The following is an 18,644-nucleotide window of genomic DNA, read 5'->3' as shown; positions in this document are numbered from 1 at the left end:
CTTTACAACAAGCTCATCTTCACCGCCATAAACCAGAAACATGTCCTTAGTCCTTCTCAAGTACTTAAGGATATTCTTCACCGCTGTCCAGCGATTTTCACCGGGATCAGCTTGATACCTGCTCGTAACACTTAGAGCATAGGAAACATCCGGTCGAGTACATAACATGGCGTACATGATGGATCCGACTGCCGAAGCATACGGAATCGCACTCATTTGACTTCGCTCATCAGAAGTCGAAGGACTCCGAGTCTTGCTTAGACTTATACCATGCGACATGGGCAAGAACCCTTTCTTTGCCTCATCCATGTTGAATCTCTTCAACACTTTGTCCACATATGTACTCTGACTTAAACCAATAAGCCTCCTTGATCTATCTCTATAACCCCAAAATGACAAGGGAAGATCTGACTGACTCATCATTGACCGAACCATGTCCAACAAGGTTCGGTTCCGCTGTTCCGATACACTGTTTCTCTGTGGTGTACCCGGCGGTGTGAGCTGTGGAACAATTCCACAACTCTTCAGATGTTCGTCGAACTCGCGGCTCAAGTATTCGCCTCCACGATCGTAGAAGCTTTATTCTTGCCACGTTGGTTCTCTACTTCATTGTGGAACTCTTTGAACTTTTCAAAGGTTTTTGACTTATGTTTAATCAAGTAGACATATCCATATCTACTCAAATCATCAGTGAATGTTATGAAGTATTGGTAACCTACTCTAGCTGTCGTACTCATTGGTCCACACACATCAGTATGTATGAGTTCCAACAAGTCGGTCGCCCTCTCGCAACTCTTTGCAAAAGGTGACTTGGTCATCTTGCCTAGTAGACAAGACTCGCATGTCTCGAATGATTCATAATCAAACGAAGTTAAAAGTCCATCTCCATGGAGCTTCTTCATGCGTTTTTCACTTATGTGATGGCTTTCTTCCAATCCACTCCTTGTAGGGAGTCTTCTCTTTATTTTTGTTTGGAACTTTATTCAGGACATGACATGAAGTCAGTAGCGCCTCCCCCCATCATGCCTTCGATAAACCGGCAATGGCTAACATGGAATTCACCAAGTCAGTCAGCGTGTGGTTTTTCCTCTCAGTGACCCCGTTTGATTGGGGAGAATAGGGAGGTGTCCTCTCATGAATAATACCATGTTCCGCACAAAACTCATCAAATACATTGGAAAAATACTCGCCACCACGATCCGACCTAAAACGTTTGAACTTTCTCTCCAATTGATTTTCAACTTCAGTCTTATAGATTTTAAAGTAGTCTAAAGCATCATCTTTAGTTCGCAACAAATAAACATAGCAGAATCTAGTAGCATCATCAATTAACGTCATCAAATATCTCTTTTCACCTATTGTCAACACACCATTCAACTCACAAAGATCAGAATGTATGAGTTCTGGAGGTGCCAGATTTCTCTCCTCGGCCACCGTGTGGGGCTTTCGAGGTTGCTTTGATTGCACACAACTATGGCACTTAGAACCTTTGACAATGGTGAAAGTAGGAATTAAGCTCATAGTGGATAGCCGAGACATTAAACCAAAATAAACATGACATAAACGAGAGTTGCCAAACACTTGCATCATCATTAACACTGCCACAAATATGTTTCACTGACATGTAACTAAAATCAGAAAGGGAAAAACGGAACAAGCCTCCGTACTCATAGCCTTTACCAATAAATTGTCCATGTTTGGACACAACTACTTTATTAGAGTCTAAAACTACCTTAAAACCATCTCTGCATAAAAGGGAACCGCTAATGAGATTCTTGTTCACGGAGGGGACATGCATCACGTTCCTTAGCCACACGATCTTCCCCGAAGTAAACTTCAGATCGACCGTACCAACACCACGAACAGCTGCATGCGACCCGTTCCCTATCAAGACGGTTAAATCCCTTCCATGCTGGTAAGAAGTAAACAAAGATGTCAGAACATACATGAACATTAGCACCCATATCAATCCACCAACATGGAGATTGAAATACTGAAAGAACAATAGGTAAAATACCATACGTGTCAGTGTTGCTAGCGCTCACGACGTTGACAGTTTTCTACCCCTTTTTCCCTCTCCGATCTGCACGATCAGGACAGTCTCTGAAAAAGTGGCCGAGCTCTCCACAGGTGAAACAATTCATCTCGCCTTTGTTTACTTTCTTCTTCTTCTTGAAAGTAGTAGTCTGCGCAGGCTTGTTGTTGTTAACAACAACGAACTTCTTCCCTTTGTTCTTTCCATTGCCACGAAAATTCCTCTGTACCATATTGGCATTAGATGGAAAATCAGCAGCCTTCTCAGTGGTGTCCTTAGCTCGAGCTTTCTCTTCAACGTCAAGGGACGCTATCGGTTGTTCAACTGATATCTCTTGTCTCTTGTTGAAGCGACCGCCCCCGTAAAAGGGTTCGATCTATGTGCTTTAGTGCTAGTCCCTGGATCGACTCACTAGCACACACAGTTTCAAGATGTAATATAATAGAACAAAGGTCTCAATATTACAACGTATCATCCAGAATATAAAAGGGTACTTACAACTCGCATAACCTCACGGGTTAGCTGGAAATAAAACAACTGTTTAGCAGCGGAAAACGGAAGATACAAGGGCACATCAACACCACGGTGAGAGCGTGTTGGAATGTAAGCCCGTAACCCAAACATGGAGAACGTACATCTTACTCGTCGTCGGAGCTTCCTGCATCATTAAACGATGCAGCCACTAGGGTCAATACATTGATTGTATTGGCAAGATTCACTAGGAGTTATACCAGAGCCTACCAAATATATGCATAATGTGGCAAAGTGGGGTTCAGGCTATTTGCATAAAAGCTTAGTTATTGAATCCTATCTTTTATTCAAATAGAATTTTATCACTATTGGACACGGGGTAGACACACCCATGCTCCTATTATCCTAGAGCACATTGATGTGGATTCATCAATTGCTCCTACCCTGTTCAACCATTCATTTTATTTAAGAAGTTAGAATGAGTGAGACTTTCCTTACAGCTCCACATCTAGTCGCTCAAAATGTCCGTTGCCGGGGACACGGCTAAGTACTTAGTTTCGACGCTCTCGAGAGTTTGCACACATTCCCCACAAGAAACCGACGTGTTAATCCCTTGCTGTCCTCAGGGTAGAGTAGCAACGGACTCGATTACGAGATTTTCAGAGGTAATTCCCTAAACCACGAGAGAATCACGCTCCCCCTACACGGCTACCTCAGTACAATTCTTCGGGTCTAGGTTCATACAACTTACTCTTGTCTCGCCAGAGCCCATATAGCATTGTGGTTGTACTAGAAGCTTCTAAATAGGAAACTAGTCCAGTCTCGGTTACCCCAGGTGGCATTCCACATTTGCAACGTAGGCGCTCCCCGAATCCACGGGAGAGACGTCCATGGACGATCCATTCCTGAATCCACAGGAACTCGACTCAGAGCGACCCATAGAAATGGACCTGACGCCGCTAATCCTCAAAATCTTCAAAGCTGCCCAGCCAGGACGGTTCATTGAATTAATTGTTTTTCCTTACATCTAAGAAAACATTTTCATATAGCCAAAGGCAAAACAATATCATAATGTAGTTATTTCCCCCACGATACTACCATAGCCCAGCATTCAACTACAATCCATGGCAATTTTGGTAGCAAGGAAATGGTGAGGGTAAACTAGACTACCTGGGATTTATAGCTAGCATAGAAGTACGAGTAATATTCGTGATGCATCTAATAAAACATCTAGTGCATAATAAAAATATTTAGGAGAATGATCAAAGTGAACTTGCCTTGTTCAAGGTTGTGGTAGTTCTCGCACTCTTCGCAACAATAATGATTACACTCCACACAATCTAAAATAAAAGGAACACACACAATAAACATAACATTCAACACAAAAACCATGCCATGATGATGCACACAAAGGTTACCTCCAAGGTAAAAAGTTTTGTTTCTGATTTGAAAAGTTTTTCAAATGGTTTGGACAGATTATACAACATCAAAGTGGTAATTAATATGCATGAAACATGAATAGGGTTTAAAACAAAAAATTGTGCGGCTTTTGCAACATAGAGCAATATTTAACTTGTATGCCATGATTATACACAAAATAATTTCTTCTCTCGTCCTAATGGACAGAGAACAAGTTTAAATAATTTTATAACAAGCTAACATGCTCAAAACTATTTTGAAACAATTCATTTGAAATTTAAACCATAAACCACCATTCTGTAAATAGCTACTGTCTAAGTTGTTCAAAATTGAATTTAAACAGTGCCAAAATATTCTACACGTTGTGACGATTCCAGAAAGGTGCCGAACACAATTTTTGGACAAACGGTTTGGAAGATATGATGCTTTGAAGTTGTAGGGTCTTTTCTGCAAAAGTGCATTTTCTAATTCGGCCGAATTAAAATAAAACAAAACGCACTGACACGTGGCAGCGCGGGATTGGCCCGGGGCTAGGGTTCTGGCCGGCGGGGTTAGCTCGCCGGACGGCGGCGGCGGGCGGCCGGCGGCGCGCGGGGCGGGGGCGGTGCGGCACGGCGGCGCGGGCAGAGGCGGCGCGGGGGGGCTCGGGGCGCAGCCGAGCGGCACGGGCGCGGGCGGCGCGCGGGTGCGGGCGGAGCGCGGGCGGCGGCCGGCGTTGGGGAAGACGGCGGCGCGGCGACCGGCGGCGCCCAAACACGAATCTGAGCGCATCACAGCGTTCGCGCTGGAGAGAGGAGGAAGGAGATGGGGTCGGCGCGGGCGGAAGCTCACCGGAACGACGGCAAAACACGAAGAACGGCGACGTCCGTGAAGAACTTCGGCGAGAAATTAAATCTTAACCGATGCGAAATTGGACGTGGGGTTTGGGGGAAGTGGTAGAGGAGTTCGGGGGCTTCGATATGACGCGCGAGGTTTCGGGTTTGGTGGTTCGTGCGCGAACAAATCGGAACGGAATCGTGGGTGACTCGGAGTCGTTCGTGGCCGGGCTTCTCGGGCAGTCGGTTGGAGAAGAAGATGAGCGCGGGTCCCACCGGTCAGTGAGAGCGGGCCGGCCGGTTCGGGCCGGGCCGGTTTTTCCTTTTCTTTTAACTATTTTCTGTTTTTGAACCTCAAAATTGATTCGAAACTCCAAATCACTCCAAATAAAATGCAACAAAATTTGTAAAATCATATTTTCATATGATCTAACTTTTGGAACATGAATTTTCTCAAAATAAAATATTTAAAAATACATTTGCCTATAAAATGGCTTTTGGGCCCCTTAGGCTATCGAAACAAATTATTTTTTAAAATACTTTCAAAAGCCAATTTATGAGATAGCTCTATATATGCATTAAATCCCTTTTTACCGCAATTCCCTCATGGGTTAAAATGCAAATACTCAAGAGCAAGATCAAAGCCCAAAATCAAATAAAGGGTTTTGAAAGTGATCAGATGCAAGGGTGACATGATGCTCATGGTATGCAATGCATATGAAGAGTTTTGAAAATTGGGATGTTACACTTGTGCTTCAGAGACGTGGCGAAGCTCCTCCATGCAGGAGGTAACTTTGCAATAATGCATCCAGCCACGTAATTGTCGGGCAATTCACACTTGAGAAGCTTGAGCTCTCTCACAATGATCTGTATCTCATGCGCCTGTTCAACTACAGAACGGTTATCCACCATCTTGTAGTCATTCAGCGACTCCATGGTATACAGTTCACTGCCTACATCGGTTGCACCGAATTTAGCATCCAGTGTATACGACAGCTCCTTCATGTCTTCTATGTGCATATACACATCACAAAGACGGTCAGAAAGAACACTCAGAATGCATCCTCTAAATGCAACATTGGCATCCTGCAAATTTTTCTAAGCTTCCTCAGATAAATCTCCCTCTGGTTTCCCATCTGTCACGCAGAATACTTTCAGAGTCTGCAACCAGAGCATGCCCTTTAATTGCCATCTCTTGAAGTACATCCCGGAAAATTTATCTGACTTCAATGCATCGGCTAAACCCACAGTTAAATCACAAAATTGCCCAATAAGGTTGCGGATTGTTGGAAATTAAGCAATTTCGAGAATAACAAATTAATGATTAATTCCATAATATAGATCATGACGACGGTAGCAACTAACAGATGCATCTCAAAAATACTAGAAGTATTAAACAGCGCAACGAACAACAATATGAACTCGCAGATCATAACTAAACAACAGATCAAATCACAATATACATACTGTTGCGATGGAGAGGAACACGTTGCTGTTGCGTTCGCTTGACGAAGTTGTTGACCAAGAAGACGGCGGCGCCTCGTGCACCCGCCGGTTCGAGGAGGTAGACGACCCGTGGTTGCAAGGAAGGGAGCAGTCGCGCAGAGCGCTTCCCAAAAACCTTATTCGCCCTCTCCCGTACAGGATCGCAAAGGCGAAAGGTTCCGGAGACCTGCTCTCCCGAATCGCTGGTGCACGCCAGCGCTCGGGATGAAGTAGACTACGATGACGGCGCAAAAGCAAAAGACAGGCAAAACCCTACCTCGGTTGTGTTGCGTACCGATCGGAGGGACGGGGCGGCTGTATATATAGTCACGCAGGTATAGGTCGGTTCGGTTTAGGAAACCTGAACCGACTTCACAAAATCTGCACGCGTCCGTAACAGATTCCAAAAATATCTCGCGCGCGTGACAAAAAGATAAAAAACCCGGCTCCGCACCGACCCGACCCGGAACGGCTCGATCCACGATCCACGAAACGCGTTAGCGCGTCGTGACGAGGCGAGCGGAGGAGGAGCGCGCGGGGATTTTCCTTACTCACTTGCTCAATATGTGAGAAACAACATCCCTTATATGTTGGTCTCGCTCGCTCTATACCAAGGTGGGATTATTCCCATTTCCATTCTCCTCATACCACTTCATGAATAGGCTTTTGAGTTTTTCAGAATTTATTAAAATTTGGCTTGGCTCACGAGACCCACCAAATTCTAACAATTAACTGGAAGCCTTTTCAGCCCCGCGGACGTAGGACTGTACGTCCGGCGAAACTCAGTGGGTGATCGATAGCGGATCACCAATCATATAACCGGAGAGAGGGCAATGCTTGAAGAGTTCGCTGATGCAATCAAGTCCATTCCCGGAGAAAAAATCGATATGGCTTAATTAGGTAATGCAAGCAGACCTCGGCGCCGACGATCGAGAAGAGATGCAAAATGAGACTGTCCTAGCCAAAAGAACCAGAAAAGTCGAACCAAAATTTCAGGAATCTTGATGCACAGATCGGACGGTGCAGAATACGACCGATTTATTAAAAAATACCAACCAAACTATGCTATAGCAAGACGAAAATAAATAAGTCTTATGCATGGGTCCCAAAAATAGACGCTAAGAAAATCGCGAACGATGATTCTTTAGCACCTGACCTGTGTACGTATATGCTCGGCACATTGCTGCTGAACCACCACGTACAGAATCACAACACCAACCTAGTCTAGTTTTCAAATTCATCAGCGCCAAGCTTTAACCAAAAGTAAGACTCAAAAAGGCCGCCGCACCACGGGACGAAACTACAAGCAAAACACGCCACCCCAAGCAAACAGGCTGGTCTACGTCACTCGCCGCCACCGCCGCGGCTGCTGCTGCCGGCGACGAACTCGGCGATGCGCAGCATGAGGTCGCGCGCGTGGCTGAACTCGGGGAAGAGGAAGAAGGCGTGGATTCCCTCCGGGTACTCCAGCACCTCCACCTCCTTCCCCTTCCCCCTCAGCGCCTCCCCGTACCGCCTCTGCCAGTCCTGCAGCGGGTCGTAGCCGCCCACCACCAGCAGCACCGGCGGGAACTCCTCCTCCTCCTCCACGGCCGCCGCATCGGGGCACGCTGCCTCGTGGCTCCGGTCGGCGCCCGGCGGCAGGAACGCGCGCCACATCCAGTCGGTCCGTCCCACGGACACGATGGGCGCGCCGTCGAGCCGGAGCTCTGACCCCGTGCGCTCCTCGCCCCCGAAGAAGGGCTGGATCGCGATCAAGCCCTTGATCCGGACGTTACTGAACGTCGAGGACTCGGCGGCGGCGTAGCGGCGGGCGACGTGGTGCGCGATGTTGCCCCCCGCGCTGTCCCCGGCGAGGAAGACCCGGGAGACGTCGAGTTGGACGTCCGAGGGGTGGTTCTCGGGGTCGTCGAGGAAGCGGAGGGCGGAGAAGCCGTCGTCGTAGGGGGCGGGGAACTTGTGCTCGGGGGCGCGGCGGTAGTCAACGGAGAGGACGCTGGCGGAGGCGTAGCGGGCGATGCGGCGGCACGCGGCGTCGTAGGGGAGCGAGCACGCCGAGAGGAACGCGAAGCCTCCGCCGTGGAAGAAGACGATCACGGGGAGAGCCTCGGCCGCGAGCGTCGGGCGGTGGAAGAAGAGGCGGGCGCCGAGGCCGTGGGCGGGGTCGAGGACGAGGTCGCGGCAGGCGATGCCGCGGCAAGGTGTGGAGAAGGCCGGGACGCGCGGGTCTAGCAGGGAGAGCAGGCGGCGGTTCAAGGTGCCGTCGTCGCGGCGGGTGGCGTCGGCCACGTAGTCCACGGCTCGCAGGGCCAGCCGCGTGACGCGCGACATCGGCGGCTTTGGCTTTGGCTTCCGCTCCGGCGGATTTGGCGCTTCCTCCTCCTCTGCCATTACTTGTCGGTCGGCCGGCAGGGTTCTTCTTGCTTGGGGTCGATGTTTGGTCTTGCTCACTGGCTGTTTAATTTGGTTGGATTTATAGTGGCCAATCGCCGGTGGAGTGAGCTCCGGTTCTCCTGCCTACACTGGATCCCCAAATCAACAAGTGACGCCTGACGGCTTGTCGTGTTGGGCATTTCGTGTCTCTATTTTATCCGGGTAGGCAGAAAGGCAACATTGTTGATTTTAATAAATATATAAAGGATTTGCAGCTACCAACTGGCTATTAAACTGGCGAAAAATAATTAGCAGAGGCAACCACTCAAGTTTCTATTGCTTTTCGGATTGTGATATTCAGGTTTGGTTCTTGTGGAGAAAGACTGGGCTATTTGCGCACTTGTTTCTCCATAGCGAACGGTGAACCCGATGCCATCAACCCGTTGTACTACTTCATCATGGTGTCTAAACTGGTTACTCTTTTTTTCGAGTTAAATGCACCATAGGTTCTAAAAATTTCGGGACGTCAAAATTAGTCATTCTATAGAAAGGCAGATTCGACTCAAAGGTACAGTGACTGATTCACCAAGCATGCTATTCACACAACAACACCTCTAACATGCACACATGGCGGGTGACCACCACCACGTAAGCAGTATTTCACGGAAGACCCCTAGAAAATTTCACTTCCGCATTTGTGGTCCTCGAGTCCTCAACCAATTTGTCCCTAGCCTATATATGTGACATACACACAGGAGCCACACAACCTCTTTTGTGCCATGCATCCCAATGTCGTCGACCTACCCACTATCTCCACCTAGGTACCTTGGTCTCAAGTACAACAACCCTTCATCACCGGTGAGGTGCACAAGACCGTTGTTGCCCAGTTCGATACACTCACCGGTTGCTTCCTAGTGTCAAACAACCTCGACGTCGGTTGGTTGAGGACTACAAAATGAGAAAATGAGACTATTTAGGGTATGTCGGCAAAATGCATAAAATCTGAGCATCCATCGGCACGGATGGTAGCAATTTCATGTTTAAAACATCTCTCATCACACATAAGTAGTACTTTAGGTTTTATCCAAGTCAAATCGGTTAACTTTGACCGTCAATAGTTTTAAAATAAGGTTGAATTGACACCAGCGTCATGAGAGCAGTTTCATACTGTATATTTTTTCTACTTCAAATTGTATACATGTCATAAAAATGCTTATATTTGTGAGTAGAGAAGGTTATAGGTCAGTATTGGATGATTATTATCTTGTTTAACCGGTAAATTTTTTATGGCTCTTTGATCAATATTTTTTTGTTTTGATGTACGTGACATTAAAAGTGCAAAAAATGAGATTTAGTGTATTCATCTGAAACTTGCAAAGTTTCATTGGAACGAACTTCTTTTCCAACCAAATAAGTATACAATTTTTAGTTGTTTCTAATTAGAAGTATTTTATTCCGCACTACTTGTGAAATTTTTATCTGAAAATTACAATGTCGTGTGATTCTTTGATAACTCGTCAACGGTCGTGATTAATCTCGTGGGACAAAGTTATTTCAATAATAAGCTTAAATTCAGATAATACGTGGTTAATTTGGTCGGACAAAGTTATTTCAATAATAATCTTAAATTCATGTAATTTTGGTGGTGTTATTTAAATTTTGAACTTGTCATTTTTCGAAAGTCACCGGTCTGGACGCAAAACACATGCTATAAACCCTCTTCCAACCCTAACCCTACAATTGTCTGTCGGTGCGGCCGTACTCCCATTGACCGAAACCCTCTCCTAACCGCTGGCCAGAGTAGCCGGCGGTGGCGATGCTGCGAGAGACTCCTCAAAACTATCCCGATTCGGATAGCGGCGGCGAAAGGCGTAGGGAGAATGATGCGCTTGACCTGGTTAGCCAGTACAGTGGTAGTGATCTAACCGTCAACAGCTTCACAGGGAGCTACCCGTCGGCAGATGGCTTGCTTTTTCTTACAATTTTACCTAAACAACAATTGTCATTTCTGATTTCACTGTATACATAATGCACACTGAAGTGGCTAGCCATTTATATGATACCAACATATCATCCTCAACGATAAGTTATTCTGACTAATCAAAAGGTTACTTGTAGACCTATCATCGGAACCACCATTCACAACAATGAGTGGAGGACATATATTTTTCTATATTTTTTTATGCTGGGCAAACTACCAAAACACCTAATTTTTCATGGTTCCAATTTTTATAATGAATTTAGTTTATTATATATATTTAATAATTCAAGAATTGTAGATAATGAATTATACTTTGCCTATAATGGCAAAACTAGCTATGGATTGAGACCGTAATATTTCTCTTAGAAGTTATGGTTACATTTACTCATATATATAAATCAGTTCTCGATACAACTAGAACATTTATGTTGTATATCTCATGCTTTATCCATCATTGCACTACATTTATATCTAGTATAAAACATGATATATTTTTATATGTTGTAGTAAAATAAAACCCTTATATGGGTCGGGCTGTAAATCCTACGTGGCGACGACCAAGTCGACATTCCGCAAGCACGAGTCAAAGACACCTACGTGGCGCGGTCAGTCTTACGTGGCGCGGTCAATCCTACGTGGCCGAGAAAGACTAGTCAACGAGTCAAGCCTCCCATGCCATGGTCAAAGGGTCAAATGAGCTATAGTGGGGGGCAAGAAAGGTGTGAGGAGGGGGCCCTTAGTACATGGTGGACTATGGACAAAAGTTATGAACCAAAAGAGCTACTTTTACCACTTTGCTCCCATTTTTCTCTCTCCCTCAAGTGTAGCCATGGTCTTTTATCATGTACCCTTAGGCTATAAATATCCCCCATGGGGGCATGTATCATAAACACTCACTTGAATAAACTCAAGGAGAGAGGGCTAGAGCCTCTTGTAAAGAGCTCTAGTTTCGGGATCCGGGAAGACGCGTTCGGCCCGGACTCGAAGGAGAAGGGGTTGGGTTAGAGTTCCGAGGGTAGCCTAACCTCGATACTTGGAAAGACGCATTCGGTCCAAGTACGAGACGGCCCCGATGAACCTCTCGCCGAAAGGTGTCTTGGGAAGATCCGCTCGGCCCAAGCTCTAGGCTAACAACCCCCTCGAAGCCTTTCCTAACATAGGATTAAGTCGTACCCGAAGGATCGACCGAACCTATTCAAAAAATATCGACGGGTCAACTTGTCCAAGTGTACGGCGACTTTCGCTATAAGACCAGCGTACACGCCCTACATTTACTCCCGTACTTGTGCCATCGAGTATTGGCACTCCTTACTCTAACTGTTGTCAAGAACAACAACAGTGGTGCCGACCGTAGGAAACCCTCGCCGCAATTGATGATTTAATGGCCCCAACGAAGCCTACTTCATCGGGTCCCCAACTTGCCGCGAAGTCTACACGGTTGCAAACGAAGAAAGCAAGTGCCTCGGGGGCTCCCGAGGACGCCGCCGCAAGCATGGTCGCCGCGACGGAAGTCGCGGTCGCCCCTTTGCTACCGGCCGTCCCAGAAAGAACCGAGGTGCTCGAAACCTTCGTAGGTGGTCCCTCGACACTCACCAACGTAGTGGCAAGGATCGGCGAGCTGCCTACGGTTGCCGCCCCCGCAGGGGATACGGAACTCGGCATGCCTCGCTCGATGGGCTTCGCGCCACCATCTCAACAACCGATGGTAACCCTGCCCTCGGAACCTACAAGAGGAAACAATGTGGCGTGGGGAGGATCCGCGCCAGAAAACCAAGGAGTCCCGGCCTACGACCCCTCCAACCCGGGATTACCTCCACTGGCGCTCGCCGCGATCGCCCAAGGACCTCCTTGGTATCATCCTTATTGGGGACTTCCGCCGCAAAGCGCTCTCCAAATCGCACACCCTTAACATCAACCTCGCTTTGCGATGGCCCTGCAAGCACTCCTTGTTCCCCCCGCCGGGGTCGAACAAGGCGGCCACCAGGTACCACCTCAAGCTGCGCCTTGCGGAGAATAAGACCCTAATGTGCATGGAAACGAGCAAGTGGCAGAATCCGGAGCCCGTGCCGGCGGCGAAAGGAATTCCCGTCGATGCTCCGACCCTCCAAGAAAACGCCGAGATCATTCTCCAAGCAACCCCTCTAGCGACGAAAGCGACGAGGGAGGACCTCGCCACCAGAGGAACCAAAAGAATCGGCCGACTTGCAATCCGCTCATGTGGGAGATTCAAGACGCACCTTTTCCGCCAAGGTTCAAGCCACCCACAATACGGCCGTACGACGAGGAGTTGAACCCTCTTCATTTTTTGGATGTCTACTCCACTGCCATACAGGCCGCCGGGGGAGGTCCCGTCGAGATGTGCAACCTCTTTCCGCTCGCGCTCACCGGAATGGCGCAAACTTGGTTTTACAACCTGCGGAAAAAACTCCGTGCACTCATGGGAACGCCTCCAAGAGGTCTTCATCGCCAACTTTCAAGGAAACTTTAAGGAGCCCGTGCAGGCTCACGAGCTGTACGCCATGAAACAAAAGCCGGGGGAATCCCTCAGAAGCTTCTTCCATCGCTTTGCGAAGGTGCGAAGCCAAATCGCCACCCCACCATTGACCACCGTGATCGACGCATGCATGCAAGGTCTTCTCCAAATAGAAGTGAATCGGGCCCTAAGTCGTAACCCACCAAAGACGACCGAAGAGGTTTATCGAATCTTGCAAGAATACGCCCGGGGTGAAGACGGGGACATCGCCAAGAAGGACGCGCCACGCGCCGCTCCCGAAGGAACTCCCTCATCCGACAAACCCCCTGCGCCAACTTCGTCGTCCAAGAAGAAGAGGAGGTGGGGGGAAAAGGGCGCCGATGACCAAGCCCGGAAAATCTTCGCCGTCGAAGGACAAGCACCGCCCCAAAAGACTTGGCAACCCAAGAAGCCACCTCGTCCGACCGAGGGAGGAACTGGAAGGTGCCTCATCCACAACTCGGCAAGCCATAACACCGAAGAGTGCAACAAACTCATCGCGGCCCGCGAAGAGTTCCAAGCGCGAATGCAGGCCCGACGCAAGGATGAGAAGAAAGCCGAGGCTCCGCGCCCTGCCAACGTCCTTGTCGTCGACCCAGCACCCAAGGAAGACAACCTCCCGTTCCAGGAACCCGCACATCACGTCGGAGTAATACTCGAGGGCTCCGCAATGGGACGGGGTTCAAAGCGACAACGCAAGGAGTACGCTCGTGAAGTCAATGTCGTGGGAACCTTCACCCCGACACCACCACCCAAGTGGACGAGCGTGCCAATTGCCTTCACCGAAGAAGACGCTAAGGGGATAAGCTTCCAACATGACGACGCCCTCGTCGTGACGGCGATTGTCGCCAATTGTGAGCTCAAGAAGATTCTTGTGGATGGCGGAAGCTCCGCCGACATCCTATATCTGAGCACATTAAAGAAGCTGATGGAGCCACAGGGGGGATACAAGAACGGCTCGCTTCAGCCGTCCCTTTATCCCCTCACCGGTTTCGTGCCAGGAAAGTCCATTCAGCCGCTCGGACAAATTGAGCTCCTCACGACCTTCGGAGACGCCACAAATCATCGAACCGAGCTCGTATGCTTCGACATGGTGGATATGGAGGCCTCCTTCAACGCCATCCTCGGGAGGACGACGCTAAACCGTCTTTGTGCCGCCATGCACCACAATTTCTTGTGCATGAAGATCCCAGGCCCGAAGGGCATGATAACGGTCCGCGGCGAGCAATCTTCCGACAGGAAGACACTTTACCACCACGAGATCAAGTGCGCTGGAAAAGGGAGAATCATCCAAGAGTATTAACTTGCTTCCGAGCATGGGAGCATCCGAAACCAATCCTCAGGAGCGCTACATCCCCGAGGGAGAGCTCAAGGAAGTACGCATCTCCCAAAATGACGCCACACGCACGGTGAAGATTGGGGCCGACCTCCCGAGTAAACTCGAGGAAGAACTTGTCGGCCTGCTCCGGAAGAATTCCGACCTCTTCACTTGGTCACCTTCCGACATGGGAGGAGTCCCGCGTGATGTCATGGAACATCGCCTCGCCGTGAGACCCGACAAAGCTCCCGTGAAGCAGAAGCTTCGGAAACTCTCCACCGAGCGAAGCGAAGTCATCAAACGAGAAATCGCTAAACTCTCCGACGCTGGGCTTATCCGAGAAGTTTGGCATCCCGAGTGGTTAGCCAATCCTGTCTTGGTGAAAAAGGCCAACGGCAAGTGGCGAATGTGTGTCGACTTTACCGACCTGAACAAGGCATGCCCCAAGGACGACTACCCGCTCCCTCGGATCGACCAACTGGTCGACTCCACGGCGGGATGCGAGAGGTTGAGCTTCTTGGACGCTTATTCAGGATATCACCAAGTCCACATGGCCAAGGAAGACGAGGAAAAAACCAGCTTCATCACTCCCGTCGGCACCTTCTGCTATCGCAGAATGCCCTTTGGATTGAGGAACGCTGGCGCAACCTTCCAACGCCTCGCCAGCCTCATCCTCAAAGAACAATTGGGGAGAAACGTCGAAGTATACGTGGATGACGCCGTCATCAAAAGTCAAACTGCAGGAACTCACCCAAAGGACCTGCAGGAAACCTTCGACAACCTCTGCAAGTACAGCGTAAAGCTCAATCCGGAGAAGTGCGCATTCGGAGTTCGAGGAGGAAAGCTCCTAGGCTTCCTCGTCTCTCAACGAGGGATCGAGGCCAACCCGGAGAAAATCCGGGCCATCATGGAAATGGAGCATCCTCGCTCCATCAAAGATGTGCAGCGCCTAGCAGGAAGAATGGCGGCCTTGGGAAGATTCGTCGCCCGGTCAGCCGAGAAGGATCTTCCTTTTTTCAAAGCCTTGAGAAGCCTCGAAAACTTTGAGTGGACTGACGAAGCTCAAAGGGCCTTCGAACAACTCAAGACCTACTTGTCGACCCCTCCGCTCCTCACAAGCCCAAAGCAGGGGGAGCCCTTGCTCCTATACCTTGCCGCGACCCCGGTCGCTGTAAGCGCAGCACTCGTAAAGGAGGAAGACGGGTCACAACGCCCGGTATATTACGTGAGCGAAGCCTTGGAAGGAGCAAAGGGTCGATACACCCAGATCGAGAAGATCGCATACGCCCTCCTCATGGCCTCTCGAAAACTCCGTCATTACTTTATGGGCCACACCATCATGGTGCCAACTACCTTCCCACTCAAGGAAGTCTTCGGCAATAAGAAAGCCACCGGAAGAATCGCCAAATGGGCAACGGAATTGGCCCCTTTTTCGCTGGAACTCACGGCGAGAACGGCCGTAAAATCCCAAGTCTTGGTTGACTTTGTGGCCGAGTGGCATGCTCCACTAGCCCCACCCAAAGAAATCACATCCAAAACCGAGCCCCCCGAACCACATTGGATAATGAGGTTCGATGGCTCCAAGCGCCTCGACAGCGCCGGGGCCGGAGTCATACCCATCAGCCCTAAAGGGAAAACCTTGGAGTACGCCGCCCACCTGGACTTCAACGCCACCAACAATATGGCGGAGTATGAGGCGCTACTTCTCGGACTTTGACTAGCCAAGGCCATGGGAGTCCGACGCCTTCTCATCCAAGGAGACTCCCAACTGGTGATAAACCAAATGGACAAGTCGTATCAATGCCTTGATGAAAGGATGAAGAAATATATCGAAGAAGTTCGCAAGATGGAATGGTATTTCCTGGGTATGGAGGCGCGACGCATTCCCCGAGGAAAAAATCACCTGGCAGACAGGTTAGCCCGAACGGCCGGTTCCAAAGAACCGCTGCCACCCGACGCATTCTTCGAAGTGATTCGCACCCCATCCATAAAGGAAGAAGCCGACGCTCTTGGCGAAACTTCAAAGACCAGCATGGTCATCGACGCTCCACCCTCTTGGATGACACCGATTATCCGCGCCTTGAAAGGCGAGGTGGTCGAAGAAGCAGAAGGCCCAAGCGCCAAAACTCTACTCGCAAAAGCCAAGATGTACGTCCTCCTCGACGGCATCCTGTACAAGAAAGGGGCGGCCGCACTACTCAAGTGCATAACTCCTGATCAGGGAGCCGAGCTCCTCCTAGAAATCCATTCGGGAATATGCGGCCACCATCTCGCGCCAAGAGCCACCGCGGCGAAAGCCTTACGACAGGGATTCTATTGGCCCACCATGGTGCAAGACGCAATCACCATATTGCGGAAATGCGAAGCTTGCCAGAAAATGGCTAAGTAAATCCATGCGCCCCTGACTTCCCTGAAGAACATCCCGATAACATGGCCATTTCCACGCTGGGGAATGGACCTTCTCGGGCCTTTCCCCGCATGCAATGGGTCTACAAGTATCTCGTGGTGACGATTGATTACTTCTCCAAATGGATAGAAGCAGCGCCGCTCGGCAAAATCACGTCACAGGCTGTTCAAAATTTTTTCTGGGAGAATATCATATGCCGATACGGCGTCCCGCGAGAGCTAACCGTGGAGAATGGCAAACAGTTCGACTGTGCGGAATTCATCAAATTCTGCGAATGCCTTGAGATCAAACTGCACTTCGCATCCGTTGCTTACCCAAAGAGCAACGGCGCTTGCGAAAGGGCAAATGGACTAATCCTCCAAGGACTCCGCCGAAGGGTAGAGAACACGGTTAGCAAAGCAAGGGGAGCATGGGGAGATGAACTCGCTAGCGTGGTTTGGGGCATACACACCTCCGTAAGCCGTTCCACGGGCCGAACACCATTCTCTTTGGTGTATGGAGCCAAAGCAGTTCTTCCCGCCGAGGTCGACTTCCGCTCACCTCGGGTCGAAAGGCTCCAAGAAGCCACTCCAATTGCCTTCATCGAAAATGAAGAGCACCACAAAACGGCCATCGATCTTGTGGAAGAAGCTCGCGACAAAGCCCTCATGAGGCATGCCGTCTACGAGCAAAGCGCCGCACGTTTCTACAACACAAGAGTGCGGGAATGAGCCTTCTCCCAAGGAGATCTCGTGCTGAAAAAGAATGTCGACCCAAAGCTCCAGCGCAAACTCGACCCTAAATGGGAAGGACCATACCGCATCACCGCAGTATTGGGAAATGGTGCATACCACCTCGAGAACATGAAAGGGCAAGATCTTGTCCATGCCTCAAACGGCGACAAGCTCCGGCGTTTCTACGCCTAAGGAGAACCTTCAAGGGCAATCCTTGCCGCTTCCAAAGGAGACCATCAGCGCCCAACCGGCCTCTTCCCTGCGAAACTTCGAGGGATCATAAGCGCCAACGAGGCCACGTCTCCATAAGGCTTGTAAGTGCCCATCGGGCCATACCTTAAGACAAGAAAGCAAGGATCAATAAAAAAAAGTCCTTAAGGAAAAATTAAGAGTGACACGAGACACTCACACGACTCATCATCGTGAAAGAGCCGCTGTCCCTGTGCCGGTCGACGAGGAACGCGAAAAGGCCTCCGTTGGCCTAAGCATCCTCTAAAAATGTCCATGGACATAGGTCGCTACTAGCGACTTGTTCCTTGGCGGATCCTAGCGTGCCTCAAGGCCATCCGCCAAGTAGAGCCAAGTCCCCCGAGGGCCGGAAGCTCCTTAAAACGCATTTAAGGAGATCGTAAATAAGCGAGTTATGCATGAGCATACTTACCTCGGAGAACCGTGGTACCTGTATGCGAGACGTCGCGCACGGGCCTGCATGATAGTAACCGGGCTAAGGCTCCATAATAATCGCGGAAAAGCATAGCTTCCTGAAGTCCGAAGAAGGAAAATTCCGCATGAAATTTCCCGAACGGCTGGTCGAAGTGTCCGCATCACTACCGGCATATCGATAGCGACCCTCACAAGGGTACTAGGACCCATGGCTCGTAACCATGGCCTAAGGCGCCGAAGCCAAGTCGTATCCCAACGGCGACAGCAATTGATAGCACAAAAGTGCAATAATAGCGAACGATCGCGAGTTGTATAAACTAAGAAAATATGGTACTTCACAAGAAGGAAATATAGTACTCCAAGAAACACATGTTGAGCCAAGTTAACATTTCCGATAATGTCGACTACATGGTAAAACATGAGAAATACATGCCAAGCTAGCTTAACATTTC

The 18,644-nt window shown here is 49.3% G+C and overlaps 1 protein-coding gene across 1 annotated transcript; it reads right to left on the bottom strand.

The window, feature by feature from the left end:
* Nucleotides 1–7,241: 7,241 nt before the first annotated feature.
* Nucleotides 7,242–8,751, bottom strand: LOC100837908 (probable carboxylesterase 18). Its single transcript, XM_003576089.4, has one exon. It carries the CDS (start codon nt 8,614–8,616, stop codon nt 7,570–7,572), a length of 1,047 nt encoding a protein of 348 aa, XP_003576137.1. The 5' UTR covers nt 8,617–8,751; the 3' UTR covers nt 7,242–7,569.
* Nucleotides 8,752–18,644: the final 9,893 nt, after the last annotated feature.

The sequence above is a fragment of the Brachypodium distachyon genome, chromosome 4 (assembly GCF_000005505.3).
Source record: "Brachypodium distachyon strain Bd21 chromosome 4, Brachypodium_distachyon_v3.0, whole genome shotgun sequence".
Lineage (NCBI taxonomy): Eukaryota > Viridiplantae > Streptophyta > Magnoliopsida > Poales > Poaceae > Brachypodium > Brachypodium distachyon.
Note: the sequence above shows the minus strand (reverse complement) of the source record. Positions and strands in the feature narration are given on the sequence as shown.